The sequence below is a fragment of the Pristiophorus japonicus genome, chromosome 3 (genome assembly GCF_044704955.1).
Source record: "Pristiophorus japonicus isolate sPriJap1 chromosome 3, sPriJap1.hap1, whole genome shotgun sequence".
Lineage (NCBI taxonomy): Eukaryota > Metazoa > Chordata > Chondrichthyes > Pristiophoridae > Pristiophorus > Pristiophorus japonicus.
The window spans coordinates 116,026,882-116,042,600 of NC_091979.1; the positions used below are offsets into that span (position 1 = coordinate 116,026,882).

General features: G+C 44.7%; 1 protein-coding gene across 1 annotated transcript in view; it reads right to left on the reverse strand.

Annotated features, from left to right (window-relative positions):
- The window catches only part of dnah9l (dynein, axonemal, heavy polypeptide 9 like), a 668,659-nt gene that overhangs the window by 619,097 nt on the left and 33,843 nt on the right, over window positions 1-15,719 (reverse strand). The window contains exons 6-8 of the mRNA XM_070873660.1: window positions 9,982-10,215; window positions 3,209-3,376; window positions 2,838-2,954 (exon numbers count right to left, since the gene is read on the reverse strand). Coding sequence (XP_070729761.1) covers window positions 2,838-2,954; window positions 3,209-3,376; window positions 9,982-10,215 — 519 coding nt within the window. The remainder of the gene's footprint in view (window positions 1-2,837; window positions 2,955-3,208; window positions 3,377-9,981; window positions 10,216-15,719) is intronic.

The window sequence follows — 15,719 nt, forward strand, 5'->3', positions numbered from 1 at the left end:
TTGGAAAGCAGTGATGGGATCGGTCCAAATCAGCATGGATTTATGAAAGGGAAATCCTGCTCGACAAATCTTCTGGAATTTTTTGAGGATGTAACTGGTAGAGTGGACAAGGGAGAATCAGTGGATGTGGTGTATTTGGACTTTCAAAAGGCTTTTGACAAGGTCCTGCACAAGAGATTGGTGTGCAAAATTAAAGCACATGGTAGTGGGGGTAATGTACTGACTTGATCTCATAGAAACATAAAATTCTGATGGGAAACATAGAAACATAGAAAATAGGTGCAGAAGTAGGCCATTTGGCCCTTCGAGCCTGCACCACCATTCAATAAGATCATGGCTGATCATTCCCTCAGTACCCCTTTCCTGCTTTCTCTCCATACCCCTTGATCCCCCTAGCCATAAGGGCCATATCTAACTCCCTCTTGAATATATCCAATGAACTGGCATCAACAACTCTTTGCGGCAGGGAATTCCACAGGTTAACAACTCTGAGTGAAGAAGTTTCTCCTCATCTCAGTCCTAAATGGTCTACCCCTTATCCTAAGACTGTGTCCCCTGGTTCTGGACTTCCCCAACATCGGGAACATTCTACCCGCATCTAACCTGTCCCATCCCATCAGAATATTAGATGTTTCTATGAGATCCCTCCTCATCCTTCTAAACTCCAATGTATAAAGGCCCAGTTGATCCAGTCTCTCCTCATATGTCAGTCCAGCCATCCTGGGAATCAGTCTGGTGAAACTTCGCTGCACTCCCTCAATAGCAAGAACGTCCTTCCTCAGATTAGGAGACCAAAACGGAACACAATCTTCCAGCTGAGGCTTCACCAAGGCCTTGTACAACTGCAGTAAGACCTCCCTGCCCCTGTACTCAAATCCTATAGCTATGAAGGCCAACATACCATTTGCCTTCTTCACTGCCTGCTGTATGCCAACTTTCAATGACTGATGAACCATGACACCCAGGTCTCGTTGCACCTTCCCTTTTCCTAATCTGCCGCCATTCAGATAATACTCTGTCTTCGCGTTTTTGCCCCCAAAGTGGATAACTTCACATTTATCCACATTATACTGCATCTGCCATGCATTTGCCCACTCACCTAACCTGTCCAAGTCACTCTGCAGCCTCTTAGCGTCCCCTTCACAGCTCACACCACCACCCAGTTTAGTGTCATCTGCAAACTTGGAGACATTACACTCAATTCCTTCATCTAAATCGTTAATGTATATTGTAAAGAGCTGGGGTCCCAACATTGAGCCCTGCGGCACTCCACTAGTCACTGCCTGCCATTCTGAAAAGGACCCGTTTATCCTGGCTCTCTGCTTCCTGTCTGCCAACCAGTTCTCTATCCACGTCAGTACATTACCCCCAATACCATGAGCTTTGACTTTGCATACCAATCTCCTGTGCGGGACCTTGTCAAAAGCCTTTTGAAAGTCCAAATACACCACATCCACTGGTTCTCCCTCGTCCACTCTACTAGTTACATCCTCAAAAAATTCCAGAAGATTTGTGAAGCATGATTTTCCCTTCTGGACTGGACAGGTTAGATGCAGGAAGAATGTTCCTAATGTTGGGGAAGTCCAGAACCAGGGTACATAGTCGAAGGATAAGGAGTAAGCCATTTAGGACTGAGATGAGGAGAAACTTCTTCACTCAAAGTTGTTAACCTGTGGAATTCCCTACTGCAGAGAGTTGTTGATGCCAGTTCATTGGATATATTCAAGAGGGAGTTATATATGACCCTTACAGCTAAAGGAATCAAGGAGTATGGAGAGAAAGCAGGAAAGGGGTACTGAGGTGAATGATCATGATCTTATTGAATGGTGGTGCAGGCTCGAAAGGCTGAATGGCCTACTCCTGCACCTATTTTCTATGTTTCTATGGAGATGAAGGGGTTGACTTATGAGGAAAAGTTGAGGAGGTTGGGCCTCTACTCATTGGAATTCAGAAGAATGAGAGGTAATCTTATCAAAATATAAGATTATGAGGGGGCTTGACAAGTTGGATGCAGAGAGGACGTTTCCACTGATAGAGAAGACTAGAACTAGGGGGCATAATCTTAGAATAAGGGGCCGCCCATTTAAAACTGAGATGAGGAGGAATTTCTTCTCTCAGAAGGTTGTAAATCTGTAGAATTTGCTGCCTCAGAGAGCTGTGGAAGCCAGGACATTGTCTTAAATTTAAGACAGAGATAGACAGTTTTTTAACCGATAAGGGATTAAGGGGTTATGGGGAGCGGGCAGAGAAGTGGACCTGAGCCCATGATCGGATCAGCCATGATCGTATTAAATGGTGGAGCAGGCTCGATCGGCCGTATGGCCTACTCCTGCTCCTATTTCTTATGTTCTTATCAATCCAAAACTAATCCCTCTGCCCACGCTCTCCCCATAGCCCAGTAATTTTGTCTACTTAAAGTATTTATCTAATTTTCCCTTAAAAGATGCAATGGTCTCTGCCTCAACCAGTGTCTGTGGCAAAGCTTACTACACTTCAACAGTTATCTCCTCACTCTCAGTGACTATTTTAAGTTAATGACCCTTCATTACTGACTCCACAACCAGAGGAAATAATCTTACCCCATCAAAACTCTTCATCGTTTAACAAAACAAAATCAGAAGAACACTTTTATAAAAAAATGTATACAAAGATAATGTTGCCACTTCAGTAGCTAAAAGCTCTTCTCCCTTCATTTTTGTACCTTATATTTTAAAGCAAAATATACATTTATTGGTTTAAAGCCCCACCTAATAAATCATGACAAAACAAACTCAAAAAGATTCATTACAAGAGGTGTCTGTTTTTCCATCTTGGACATATCAGAGCATTATTAGTACCTTAAAAGCAGATTCCAGAGATCCTGAATCCTGAAATGCAAGGTTCAGCACTGAGCCCATGCGTTGGTCAAAATCGTATATCTGCTCCATGTATCTGCTGTGGTCAGACAAAAAATCCTACACAGATTGCAATGAATGGATTTAGATTTGTGAATAAGGTAGCATTTGCATAATTTAATTTTCACAATGAATTACACATTTTCAAATTTAAAGAAATCAAAATTCTCTGAAGTCTTAAAATCAAATTAACATTAGATTTCTTGTCATGTTCTCAAAAAAAAAAATCGAAGATTATTTTTACTATGTAGATATTCTATAAAGTGCAAATCAAAGTAGATATGAAGTTCCATTGTTTCAAAATTGAGCAGTACCATATTGTTGTAATCCAGTGGATCATATTTGCTTTCCCCAAATACTCGCCAGCATTCCAGAAATTCTTCATTGATACTATAGACCTTTTCACTGAAAGCTTTTCCTTTGGAACCTCCTATTTCAATTTTCTCCAATTTAAGAAACTCTGTAGCAGTAGTGAACAGTTCCTGAAAGCAAATGACCAGTGAGCAAGTAACCTTTCAACATGTCGATACCATGTGTTAAGTATTTTGTTTCATAGAATCATAGAATGATACAGTGCAGGAGACCATTCGGGCCATCGTGCCTGTACCAACTCTTTGAAAGAGCTATCCAACTAGTCGTACTTCCCTGCTCTGTCCCCATAGCCTTGGATTATTTTTCCTTTAATGTATTTATCCAATTCACTTTACTTAAACTAAACAGAACATATTTAGAAGTGAACATAACTTAACATTTTTATGACGTGCTGATAATGGTTAGATGCAATGGCAAATGTGCAATTAACATAACAAGACAGAGGAGCAGGAGTAAGCCACCCAGCTCCTCGAGCCTGCTTCGCCATTCAATAAGATCATGGCTGATCTGATCATGGACTCCACTCCACTTCCCTCTCCACTCCTATAACCTTTTAGTCCCTTATCGCTCAAAAATCTGTCTATCTCCTCCTTAAATATATTCAATTACCCAACTTCCACAGCTCTCTGGGTCAGAAAATTCCATAGATTTACAACCCTCAGAATAAATTCCGCCTTATCACAGTTTTAAATGGTTGGCTCCGTATTCTGGGACTATGTCCCCTAGTTTTAGTTTCCCCTATGAGTGGAAATATCCTCTCTGCATCCACCTTGTCGAGCCCCCTCATTATCTTACATGTTTCGTTAAGATCACCTCTCATTCTTCTGAACTCCAATGAATATAGGCCCAACCTATCTTCATAAGTCAACCCCCTCATCTCCAGAATCAACCAAGTGAACTTTCTCTGAACAGCCTCCAATGCAAATATATCCTTCCTTAAATACGGAGACAAAACTGTACACAGTACTCCAGGTATGGCCTCACCAATACCCTGTACAGTTGTAGCAGGACTGCTCTGCTTTTATACACCATCCCCCTTGCAATAAAGGTCAACATTCCATTTGCCTTCCTGATTACTTGCTGTACCTGCATACTAACTTTTTGTGTTTCATGCACAAGGACACCCAAGTCCCTCTATGCAATTTTTCTTCATTTAAATTAAAATTTGTTGTTCTATTTTTTTCTGCCAAAGTGGTGGATAACCTCACATTCACATTATACTTCATCTGACAAATTTTTGCCCACTTACTAAGCCTGTCTATATCCCTTTGCAGATTTTTTGTTTCCTTCTCACAATTTACTTTCCCACCCATCATTGTATCAGCAAACTTGGCCCCTTCATCCAAGTCATTAATATAGATTGTAAATAATTGAGGCCCCAGCACCGATCCCTGCAGCACCCCAGTAGTTACTGTATGCCATTTATCATGACTCTGTTTTCTGTTAGTTAGCCAATTCTCTATCAGAACATAAGAAATAGGAGCAGGAGTAGGCCCCTCGAGCCTTCTCCACTATTTAATACAATTATGGCTGATCCGATCATGGACTCAGGTTCACTTCCCTGCCCGCTCCCCATAACCCCTTATTCCCTTAACGGTTAAGAAACTGTCTATATCTATCTTAAAATTATTCAATGTCTCAGCTTCCACAGCTCTCTGAGGCAGAGAATTCCACAGATTTACAACCCTCTGAGAAAATAAATTTCTCCTCATCTCTGTTTTAAATGGGCGGCCCCTTATTCTAAGATTATGCCCTCGAGTTCCAGTCTCCCCCATCAGTGGAAACATTCTCTCTGCATCCCCCCTGTCAAGCCCCTCATAATCTTATACGTTTCGATGAGATCATAGAAACATAGGAAATAGGTGCCGGAGCAGGCCATTCGAGCCTGCACCACCATTCAATATGATCATGGCTGATCATGTAAATTCAGTACCCCATTCCTGCCTTCTCTCCATACCCACTGATCCCTTTAGCCACAAAGGCCACATCTAACTCCCTTTTGAATATATCCAATGAACTGGCATCAACAACTTTCAGTGGTAGAGAATTCCTAAATTCACAATTCTCTGGTTGAAAAAGTTTCTCCCCATCTCGGTGCTAGATGGCTTACCCCTTATTATCCTTAGACTGTGACCCCTGGTTCTGGACTTCCCCACATCAGAAACATTCTTCCTGCATCTAACCTGTCTAATCCCGTCAGAATTTTATATGTTTCTATGAGATCCCCTCTCATTCCTCTAAATGCCAGTGAATATAAGCCCAGTCAATCCAGTCTTTCTTCATGTCAGTCTTGCCATCCCGGGAATCAGTCTGGTGAACCTTCGCTGCACTCCCTCAATAGCAAGAATGTCCTTCCTCAGATTAGGAGACCAAAACTGCACACAATACTCAAGGTGTGGTCTCACCAATGCCCTGTACAACTGCAAGACCTCCCTGCTCCTATACTCAAATCCTCTCGCTATGAAGGCCAACATGCCATTTGTTTTCTTAACTGCCTGTTGTACTTGCATGCCTACTTTCAATGACTGATGTACCATGACACCCAGGTCTCGTTGCGCCTCCCCTTTTACTAATCTGTCACCATTCAGATAATAATCTGCCTTCCTGTTTTTGCCACCAAAGTGGATAACCTCACATTTATCTACATTATTCTGCATCTGCCATGCATTTGCCCACTCACCTAACCTGTCCAAGTCACCCTGCATCCTCTTCACATCCTTCTCACAGCTCACACTGCCACCCAGCTTAGTGTCATCTGCAAACTTGGAGCTATTACATTCAATTCCTTCGTCTGAATCATTAACATATATTGTAAATAGCTGGGGTCCCAGCACTGAACCTTGTGGTACCCCACTAGTCATTAACTGCCATTCTGAAAAGGATCCGTTTATTCCCACTCTTTGGTTGGCAGACAGGAAGCAGTTCTCTATCCATGTCAATACATTACCCCCAATCCCATGTGTCTTAATTTTGCACACTAATCTCTTGTGTGGGACCTTGTCAAAAACCTTTTAAAAGTCCAAATACACCACATCCACTGGTTCTCCCTTATCCACTCTACTAGTTACATCCTCAAAAAAATCTAGAAGATTTGTCAAGCATGATTTCCCTTTCAGAAATCCATGCTGACTTGGACTGATCCTGTCACTGCTTTCCAAATGTGCTGCTATTACATCTTTAATATTTGATTCCAGCATTTTCCCCACTACCGATGTCAGGCTAACTGGTCTATAATTCCCTGTTTTCTCTCTCCCTCCTTTTTGAAAAAGTGGGGTTACATTAGCTACCCTCCAATCCATAGGAACTGTTCCAGAGTCCATGGAATGTTGGAAAATGACCATCAATGCATATACTATTTCTAGGGCCACTTCCTTAAGTACTCTGGAACGCAGACTATCAGTCGCTGGGGATTTATCGGCCTTCAATCACCTCTCAATCTTCTGAATTCCAATGAGTAGAGGCCCAACCTACTCAACCTTTCCTCATAGGTCAATCCCCTAATCAACTTAGTGAACCTTCTCTGAACTGCTTTCAAAGCAAGTATACTCTTTCATAAATATGGAAACCAAAACTGCACGCAGTATTCCAGGTGTGATCTCACCAATACCCTGTATAAATGTAGCAAGACTTCCCTACTTTTATACTCCATCCCCTTTGCAATAAAGGCCAAGATTCCATTGGCCTTCCTGATCACTTGCTGTGCCTGCACACTAACCTTTTGTGTTTCATGCACAAGTACCCCCAGGTCCCGCTGTACTGCAGCACTTTGCAATCTTTCTCCATTTAATAAATAATAAAAAATAATATTATTGCTGATATATTGACCCCAACCCTGTGAACTTTCATCTTGTGCATTAACCTTTTAGATGGCACCTTATCGAATGCCTTCTGGAAATCCAAATACACCACATCCACTGATTCCCCCTTATCCACCCTACTCGTTACATCCTCAAAGAACTTCAACAATTTGTCAAACATGATTTCCCTTTCATAAAATCATGCTGACTCTGCTTGATTGAATTATGCTTTTCCAAATATCCTGCTATTGCTTCCTTAAGAACAGACTCCAGCATTTTCCCAACGACAGATGTTAGGCTAACTAGTATATAGTTTCCTGCTTGCTGTCCCTCTCCTTTCTTAAATAGGGGTGTCACATATGTGGTTTTCCAATCCACTGGGACCGCCCCAGAATCCAGAGAATTTTGCTAGATTACCAATGCATCCACTATCTCTGCAGCCACTTTTTTTAAGACCCTACACGAGGATGTAAGCCATCAGGTCCAGGGGAGTTGTGCACCTTTAGTCCCATTATTTTACCCAGTACTATTTCTTTAGTGATAGTGATTGTATTAAGTTCCTCCCTCCCTATAGCCCCTTGATTATCCACGATTGGGATGTTTTTATCGTCTTCTACCGTAAATATTTGTTCAACATCTCTGCCATTTCCCTGTTCATTATTAATTCCCCAGTTTCATCCTCTAGGGGACCAACATTCACTTTAGCCAGTTTTTCTTTTTTATTTACCTGTAGAAAATCTTACTATATGTTTTTATATTCCGTGCTAGTTTGCTTTCATTATCTATCTTCCCTCTCATCATTTTTTTTAAGTCATTCTTTGCTGGCTTTTTAAAAGTTTCCCAATCCTCTGGCCTCCCACTAGTCTTGGCCACATTGTTTGCTCTTGTTTTCACTTTGATACCATTGCTTATTTCCTTAGTTAGCCACGGATGGTTATCCCTTCTCTTAGTCTTTCCTTCGTATTGGGATATATTTTTGTTGCGAGTTCTGAAATATCTCCTTAAATGTTTGCCACTGCTCATCAACCGTCCCATTAATCAATTTTCCCAGTCCACTTTAGCCAACTCTGCTTTCATATCTTTGTAGTATCCTTTATTTAAGCTTAGGACACTGGTTTGAGATCCAACTTTCTCACCCTCCAACTGAATTTGAAATTCAACCACGTTATGGTCATTAACTCCGAGAGGATCCTTTACTCGATCATTTATTAATCCTGTCTCATTACACAGTACCAGATCTAAGATAGCCTGCTCTCTGGTTGGTTCCGCAAGGTACTGTTCAAAGAAACTATCCCGGATATACTCTATGAACTCTTCCTCAAGGCTATCCTGGCCAATTTGCTTTGTCCTATCAATATGAAGGTTAAAATCGCCCATGGTTATTGCCATTCCTTTTTTACAACCCTCCATTATTTCCTGATTGACACTCCATTCAACAGTGTAGCTACTGTTAGGGGACCTATAGACTACTCCCACCAGCGACATTTTCCCCTTATTATTCCTTATCTCCACCCAAACTGATTCAACATCTTGATCTTCTGAGCTAATATTGTTTCTCACTAACACACTGATCTCATCCTTTATTAACAGTGCTACCCCATCTCCTTTTCCTTTCTGTCTGTCTGTCCTTGCAAATTGTCAAATACCCCTTAATATTTAGTTCACAGTCCAGGTCACCTTGCAACCATGTGTCTTTTAATATCTATCAGATCATACCCATTTGTATCTATTTGTGCCTTCAATTCATCTATTTTGTTACAAATGTTATGTGCATTCAGATAAAGAGCTTTTAAATTTCTGTTTTTTAAAACCATTTTTTCCTGCTTTGACACCACTTTCTGACTCATGTTTAGGTTTATACATTCTATCCCTTCTTCCTGGCATGCTCTGTTTTTCATTTTCCCCAGTGCTACCCTGTTCTATTGCCTTCTCCTTATTCTTTGACTTTTTAAATTTTCGCTCATCTTAATCCTCCCCCCTCACTAAATTAGTTTAAAGCCCTCTCCACAGCCCTAGTTATTTGATTCGCCAGGATCCTGGTCCCAGCACGGTCTAAGTGGAGCCCGTCCCAACGGAACAGCTCCCTCTTACCCCAGTACTGGTGCCAGTGTCCCACGAACCAAAACCCATTTCTCCCACACCACGTGTTTAACTCACTGATCTTATTTACCTTATGGCTCAGGTAGTAATCCAGAGATTATTATCTTCTTGGTTCTGCTTTTTCATTTGGCCCCTAGCTGCTCATAATCCCTCAGCATAACCTCTTTCTTTGTCCTATCCTATGTCGTTGGTACCCATGTGGACCACGACAACTGGATCTTCCCCCTCCCATTCCAAGTTCCTCTCCAGTTCGGAGGAAATGTCCTTAATGCTGGCACCAGGCAGGTAACAGCCTTCGGGACTCGCGCTCTCGGCTGCATAGAACCTTATCTATCCCCCTAACGATACTGTCCCCTACCACTGCGTTTCTTTTTACTCCCCCAACTTGAATGGCCCCCTGTACTGCTGTGGTCAGTTTATTCATCCTCTCTGCAGTCCCTGCTCTCGTCCACACAGGGAGTAAGACCCTGAAACCTGTTGGACAACAGCAAGGGCTGAGGCTCCTCAATCACTACCTCCTGAGTCCCCATACCTACCTCGCTTGTAGTCACAACCTCCTGTCCCTGACCACGGACCAAATTTGAATTAATTAATTTAAGGGGTGTGACTACCTCCTGGAGCACAGCGTTCAGGTAACTCTCCCCCTCCCTGATGTGTCGTGGTGTCTGCAGCTCGGATTCCAGCTCATCAACACTGAGCCAAAGTTCCTCGAGCTGTAGACACTTGCTGCAAATGTGGTCGCTGTTGACCTCAATGGGGTCAACCAGCTCCTTATAACATATCTAGATGATACACATATATAACCAAGTTTCAGCTACCTCAATTTTCAACAATCTGTCCAGAAATCTATCAAAATGAGCAAAGACCATCTGTGAAGGAAAGTCCCAAAGTTTCACTTCCATGTTGTTGTTGTAATACCAGGAAATTTTTAATCTCTGTTGCTGGAAACAATTCTTAAAGCTTTTCAATATATGAATGGTAAGTTGCACTCTCTCTAGTGCTTCTTCTATCTCAACTTTAAAAATCTCTTCAGGAATCAGATAGTTTAAAGCCTGTTGACAAAAAAAAACTTGTTAAGTGCAAAAAATTTAAAAAATAATGTCTAGACTATAGATATACTCTGTGTAGTCACTGTATAGTTGCATAAGATGGAGACTTTGTTACCTGATGTCATATCAATAAGGTTTACACTGTGTATGCAGGCACCACTGAAGGGTGCAACTGGTGGAGACCGGGGTTTCCTGCCCCTGTGGCAGAGGCTGTCCACCAGAGGGCACTACGGTGGGAGACCTGACAGTCACCTGCATAGGTGTGCAGGGCCCAGTATAAAAGGCTGCCCACCATGCTTGTGCCTCACTCTGGAGTTACGAATAAAAGGACCAAGGTCACTACAATTTGAGTACAACACATTGCCTCATGGAGTCATTCATAAGTGCATTACAAACATAATAACTGGCGACAAGAATACGGACTTTCACGCGATTATGGTTACCTTTGGCACACTAAAAGCCTTCGCAGAGGGTGACGATTGGGATGCCTTCACGGAAAGGCTCGAGCAATATTTTGTAGCAAACAACCTGGCAGGGGAGACAGACACATTGGCGGAGAAGCGCAAGGCTATACTGCTGACCAGTTGTGGGCCCGAGGTCTATCGCCTCATCAGGGACTTGTGGCACCCACGAAGGCCAAGGATAAGACATACGATGAGCTGACTGAACTAATTCGTGAACTAAAATCAAAACAGAGCATCCTCACGGCCAGGCACAGATTCTACATGCACCGCAGACCTGAGGGCCAGGAGATTGCAAAATATGTTGTCGACCTCGGGAGACTTGCGGCACCGTGATTTCGGCACACACCTCAATGAGGCATTGAGAGACATCTTCGTTATGGGAATTGGCCACGAGGACCTCCTTCAAAAGCTATCATCTGCCGACACCACAATCAACCTGCAGAAGGCCATCAGCATCAGACAGGCATTCATGACTTCAACCTGCAGCACCAAGCAAATTATTCATCCTGTGGACTTAAACCCGGCAAGTACTGTACACAGAATGGTGCCTTTCATAGGCAAGACTGTAGAACGTGGCTCTGCCCAAGGCAGAGAGCACAGACCTCAGGGTTCCAGAACTCAGAGTCTGCCGAGCAGTGCTAATCGAGTAGCACCATGCTGGCGTTGCGGAGGAAACCATAGGGCTCACCAGTGTCGGTTTGTGGAGGACGTATGCAAAGCCTGTAACTCGAAGGGCCACCTCCAGCGTATGTGTAAAAGCAATACGACTCACCGCCTAGCAGAGGAGTCGGTAGATGACTTTGAATCCAGCTGGGAGTATGATGATTTGGCCAGAGAGAAGTATATGGAGTGTATACTTGCACCACCGACTGTCCTCCAGTGAAGATGAAAGTCGAGATAAACGGCGTTCCAGTCTTCGTGGAAGTGACATAGGAGCGAGCCAGTCAGTGATGAGCCAGGATGGCTTTGAGAGGAAATGGAACGAAAAATTAACACATGTTGGTTCCAGTAAAAGTTGCACACCTACACGAAAGAGCTGATCCCAGTCCTTGCTAGTGCAGATGTAAGTGTAATCCATAATGGCGTGGCGCACAAGTTACCTCTGTGGATTGATGCAGGTGATGGTCCAACGCTACTCGGAAGACGGTGGATGGGGAGGATCAAGTGGAAATGGGAAGACCTCTTCACTCCAGCAATCGCTATCCTGCATGCTCAGAAGCAGAGCAAAACCTCACCTTCGCTTGAGCCAGGCACCAGAGAACAGACCAGCGCAGCACCTGAGGCACAGACCGTCCATCGCGTGGCAATGATCCGACCGGAACGACCTAAATGTACCTTCCCGGATCCAGTGACAGGACTCTTGGGGAGGAAGATCAAATTCACAGGCACTCTTCCAGCTTCTGTGGCAGAATCGCGGGAGAGAAGGATCAAGGCAGTTGACCTCGAGGACAGAGGCAAGATAGCGTCCCTGCTGCAGCGAGGTGCAGTGTGGCTAAAAAAAAAAGATCCCCGCAGCCATATCACGAGGTGCAACACTGAGGGACCAACACATGGTGTCTCTTAAATGAGACCTGCAACCAACTGAACTTAGAGACATTGTACGTGTAGTGTATGGAGAAAGAGTCAGACTGAATACTGTGAGCTCAAACTAAAATGTGATCTTAGTCTTTTATTGCAGGTCTCCAGAGCGCCTCTCCAACCTGTGAAGTCTTCTTAAATACCTGTGCTCCCAAGGGATTATGGGACCCCTTGGGACTCCGGGAAATGAGCTTGCTGGTGGCTGTGCAGAGTAAATACAAGTCCACATATAAAACAACATTCCCCCCAAAGTCAATAGTGTAACTATTTACAATGTGAGTCGCTCTGGGGCCCTTCTTGTCCAGATTAATCGTCTCGGTATGAAAGCTGGTGTTGTTGAATCATTTGTTGGGCCCTTGCTGGACTGGTGTGCAGCTGGCCTTGCTGGGTTGCCTGGTGCATTGGGCCCTGCAGGGCTGCTGTGGATGATGGGTTCTGCTTCGTGGTCAACCATGGTGTCGGTTGCCACTGGTGTGTGTGTTGGGGGAATCAAAAAAGGTAGGGTCCAAGGTGGGTTGCTCAGGGTAGTCCGTGAATCTGACTTTGATTTGGTCCAAGTGTTTCCGGTGAATGAGTCCATTTGAAAGTTTGACCCAAAACACCCTGCTCCCCTCTTTGGCCATGACAGTGCCGGGAAGCCACTTGGGACCTTGTCCATAAGTTAATACAAATACAGGATCATTGACTTCAATCTCACGTGACACATGTGTACTATCATGGTATGCACTTTGTTGAAGCTGCCTGCTCTCTACCTGTTCATGTAGATCAGGGTGAACTAATGAGAGCCTCATCTTAAGTGCCCTTTTCATGAGCAGTTCAGCAGGTGGGATCCGAGTGAGTGGGGTCTTGTGCGGTAGCTAAGCAGGACTCGGGATAGGCGAGTCTGCAGTGAGCCTTCAGTTACCCTCTTCAAGCCTTGCTTGATGGTTTGCACTGCTCTCTCTGCCTGACCATTGGACGCTGGTTTAAACGGGGCAGATGTGACATTATTGATCGTGTTATGGGTCATGAATTCTTTGAACTCAGCACTGGTAAAACATGGCCCGTTGTCGCTCACCAGGACATCGGGTAATCAGTGTGTGGCAAATATGGCCCGCAGGCTTTCAGTGGTGGCAGCGGACGTGCTAGCTGACATTATCTCACATTCAATCCACTTGGAGTACGCGTCTACAACCACAAGGAACATTTTACCCAAGAACAGGCCTGCATAGTCGACGTGTACCCTAGACCACGGTTTGGAGGGCCAAGACCATAAACTTAGCGGCGCCTCCCTGGGTACATTGCTTAACTGCGAGCATGTATTACATCTGTGAATGCAGGACTCAGTCCGTATCGATACCGGGCCACCACACGTGGGATCTGGCTATCGCTTTCATCATTACGATGCCTGGGTGGGTACTATGGAGGTCATTGATGAAGGTGTCTCTGCCCTTCTTGCGGACCACTACTTGATTGCCCTACGGAAGGCAGTCTGCCTGTAACACATTTCATCTTTGCGCTGCTGGAACAGCTTTATCTCTTCCTGCATTTCCACTGGGACACTGGACCAGCTCCCATGAAGCACACAGCTTTTGACGAGAGATAAGGGGTCCTGGCTTGTCCAGGTTTTGATCTGCCAGGCAGTGACGGGTGATTACTGACTCTCAAATGCTTCCATAACCATGGCTAGATCTGTGGGCTGCGCCATTTCCACCCCCTTGGTGGGCAATGGCAGCCTACTGAGAGCATCGGCGCAGTTTTCTGTGCCTGGCCTGTGGCGGATGGTGTAGTTGTATGCAGACGTGAGTGCCCATCTCTGGATGCGGGCCGATGCGTTGGTATTTATCCCTTTACTCTCGGAAAACAGGGATACAAGTGGCTTATGGTCAGTTTTCAATCGAATTTTAGCCCAAACAGGTATTGATGCATTTTCTTTACCCCATAGACACACTCTAACGCTTCTTTTTCAATCATGCTGTAGGATCTCTCGGCCTTAGACAGACTCCTGGATGCATAAGCAACTGGTTGTAGTTTCCCGAAATCATTAGCTTGTTGCAATACACACCCGATGCATCACATGCTAGTACCAAACGCTTACATGGATCAAACAACACAAGCAATTTGTTTGAGCATAACAATTTTCTCATTTTTACAAAGGCATTTTTTTGGCTTTTGCCCCAAACCCATTTGCCCCCTTTTTGTAGTAAGACATGTAGTGGTTCTAGCAGGTGCTAAGACCTGGTAAGAAGTTATCAAAGTAGTTCAAGAGTCCCAAAAATCACCACAGCTCCATCACGTTCTGTGGCCTTGGTGCGTTCTCGATTGCCTCCATCTTCGCATTGGTGGGCCTGATGCCATCCGCCGCAATCCTCCTTCCCAGAAACTTCACTTCAGGCGCCAGGAAAACACACTTCGAATGTTTTAACCTGAGCCCCACGCGGTTGAGTCGACTAAGAACCTCCTCCAAGTTCGGCAGATGCTCGACTGTGTACCGACCTATGACCAAGATGTCGTCCTGGAAGACCACGGTGTGCGGGACAGATTTCAGTAAACTTTCCATGTTTCTCTGGAATATCGCCGCCGCTGATCGGATTCCAAATGGGCATCTGTTATAAACAAGACGACCTTTGTGCGTGTTGATGCAGGTGAGGGCCTTCGATGATTCCTCCAGTTCCTGCGTCATGTCGGCTGAAGTCAGATCCAGCTTGGTGAACGTCTTTCCTCCCGCCAGCGTTGCAAAGAGGTAGTCAGCTTTTGGTAGTGGGTATTGGTCCTGCAGGGAGAAACGATTGATAGTTACTTTGTAATCGCCACAGATTCTGATGGTGCCATCTCCCTTGGAGGACTGGGACAATAGGACTGGCCCACTCGCTGAACTCAATCGGTGAAATTATGCCCTCTCATTACAGCCAGTCTATCTCGATCTCTACCCTTTCCCTCATCATGTACGGTACTGCTCTCGCCTTGTGATGGATGGGTCGCGCCCCCGGAATGAGGTGGATCTGCACTTTTGCTCCTTGGAATTTCCCGATGCCTGGTTCGAACAGCGAAGGAGATTTGTTTAAGACCTGGGCACACGAAGTGTCGTCAGCGGGCGATAGTGCTTGGACATCGTCCCAGTTCCAGCGTATCTTTCCCAGCCAGCTCTTGCTGAGCAGCGTGGGACCATCGCCCAGTATCATGCAGTGTGATACCTTGTGCTCCGCTCCATCGTAGGAGATCTTTACGGTAGCACTGCCGATTACAGGAATCAATTCTTTAGTGTAAGTTTTTAGTCTCGTGCGAACTGGAGTTAAGACTGGCCTTGAGGCCTTGTTGCACCACAACCTTTCGAAAGTCTTTTTGCCCATGATGGACTGGCTCGCACCCGCATCCAGCTCCATTGACACCGGGAGTCCATTTAGTTCAACATTCAGCATTATCGGGGGACAATTCGTGGTGAATGTGTGCACCCCATGTACCTCTGCCTCCGGTTTGTAGTGATCC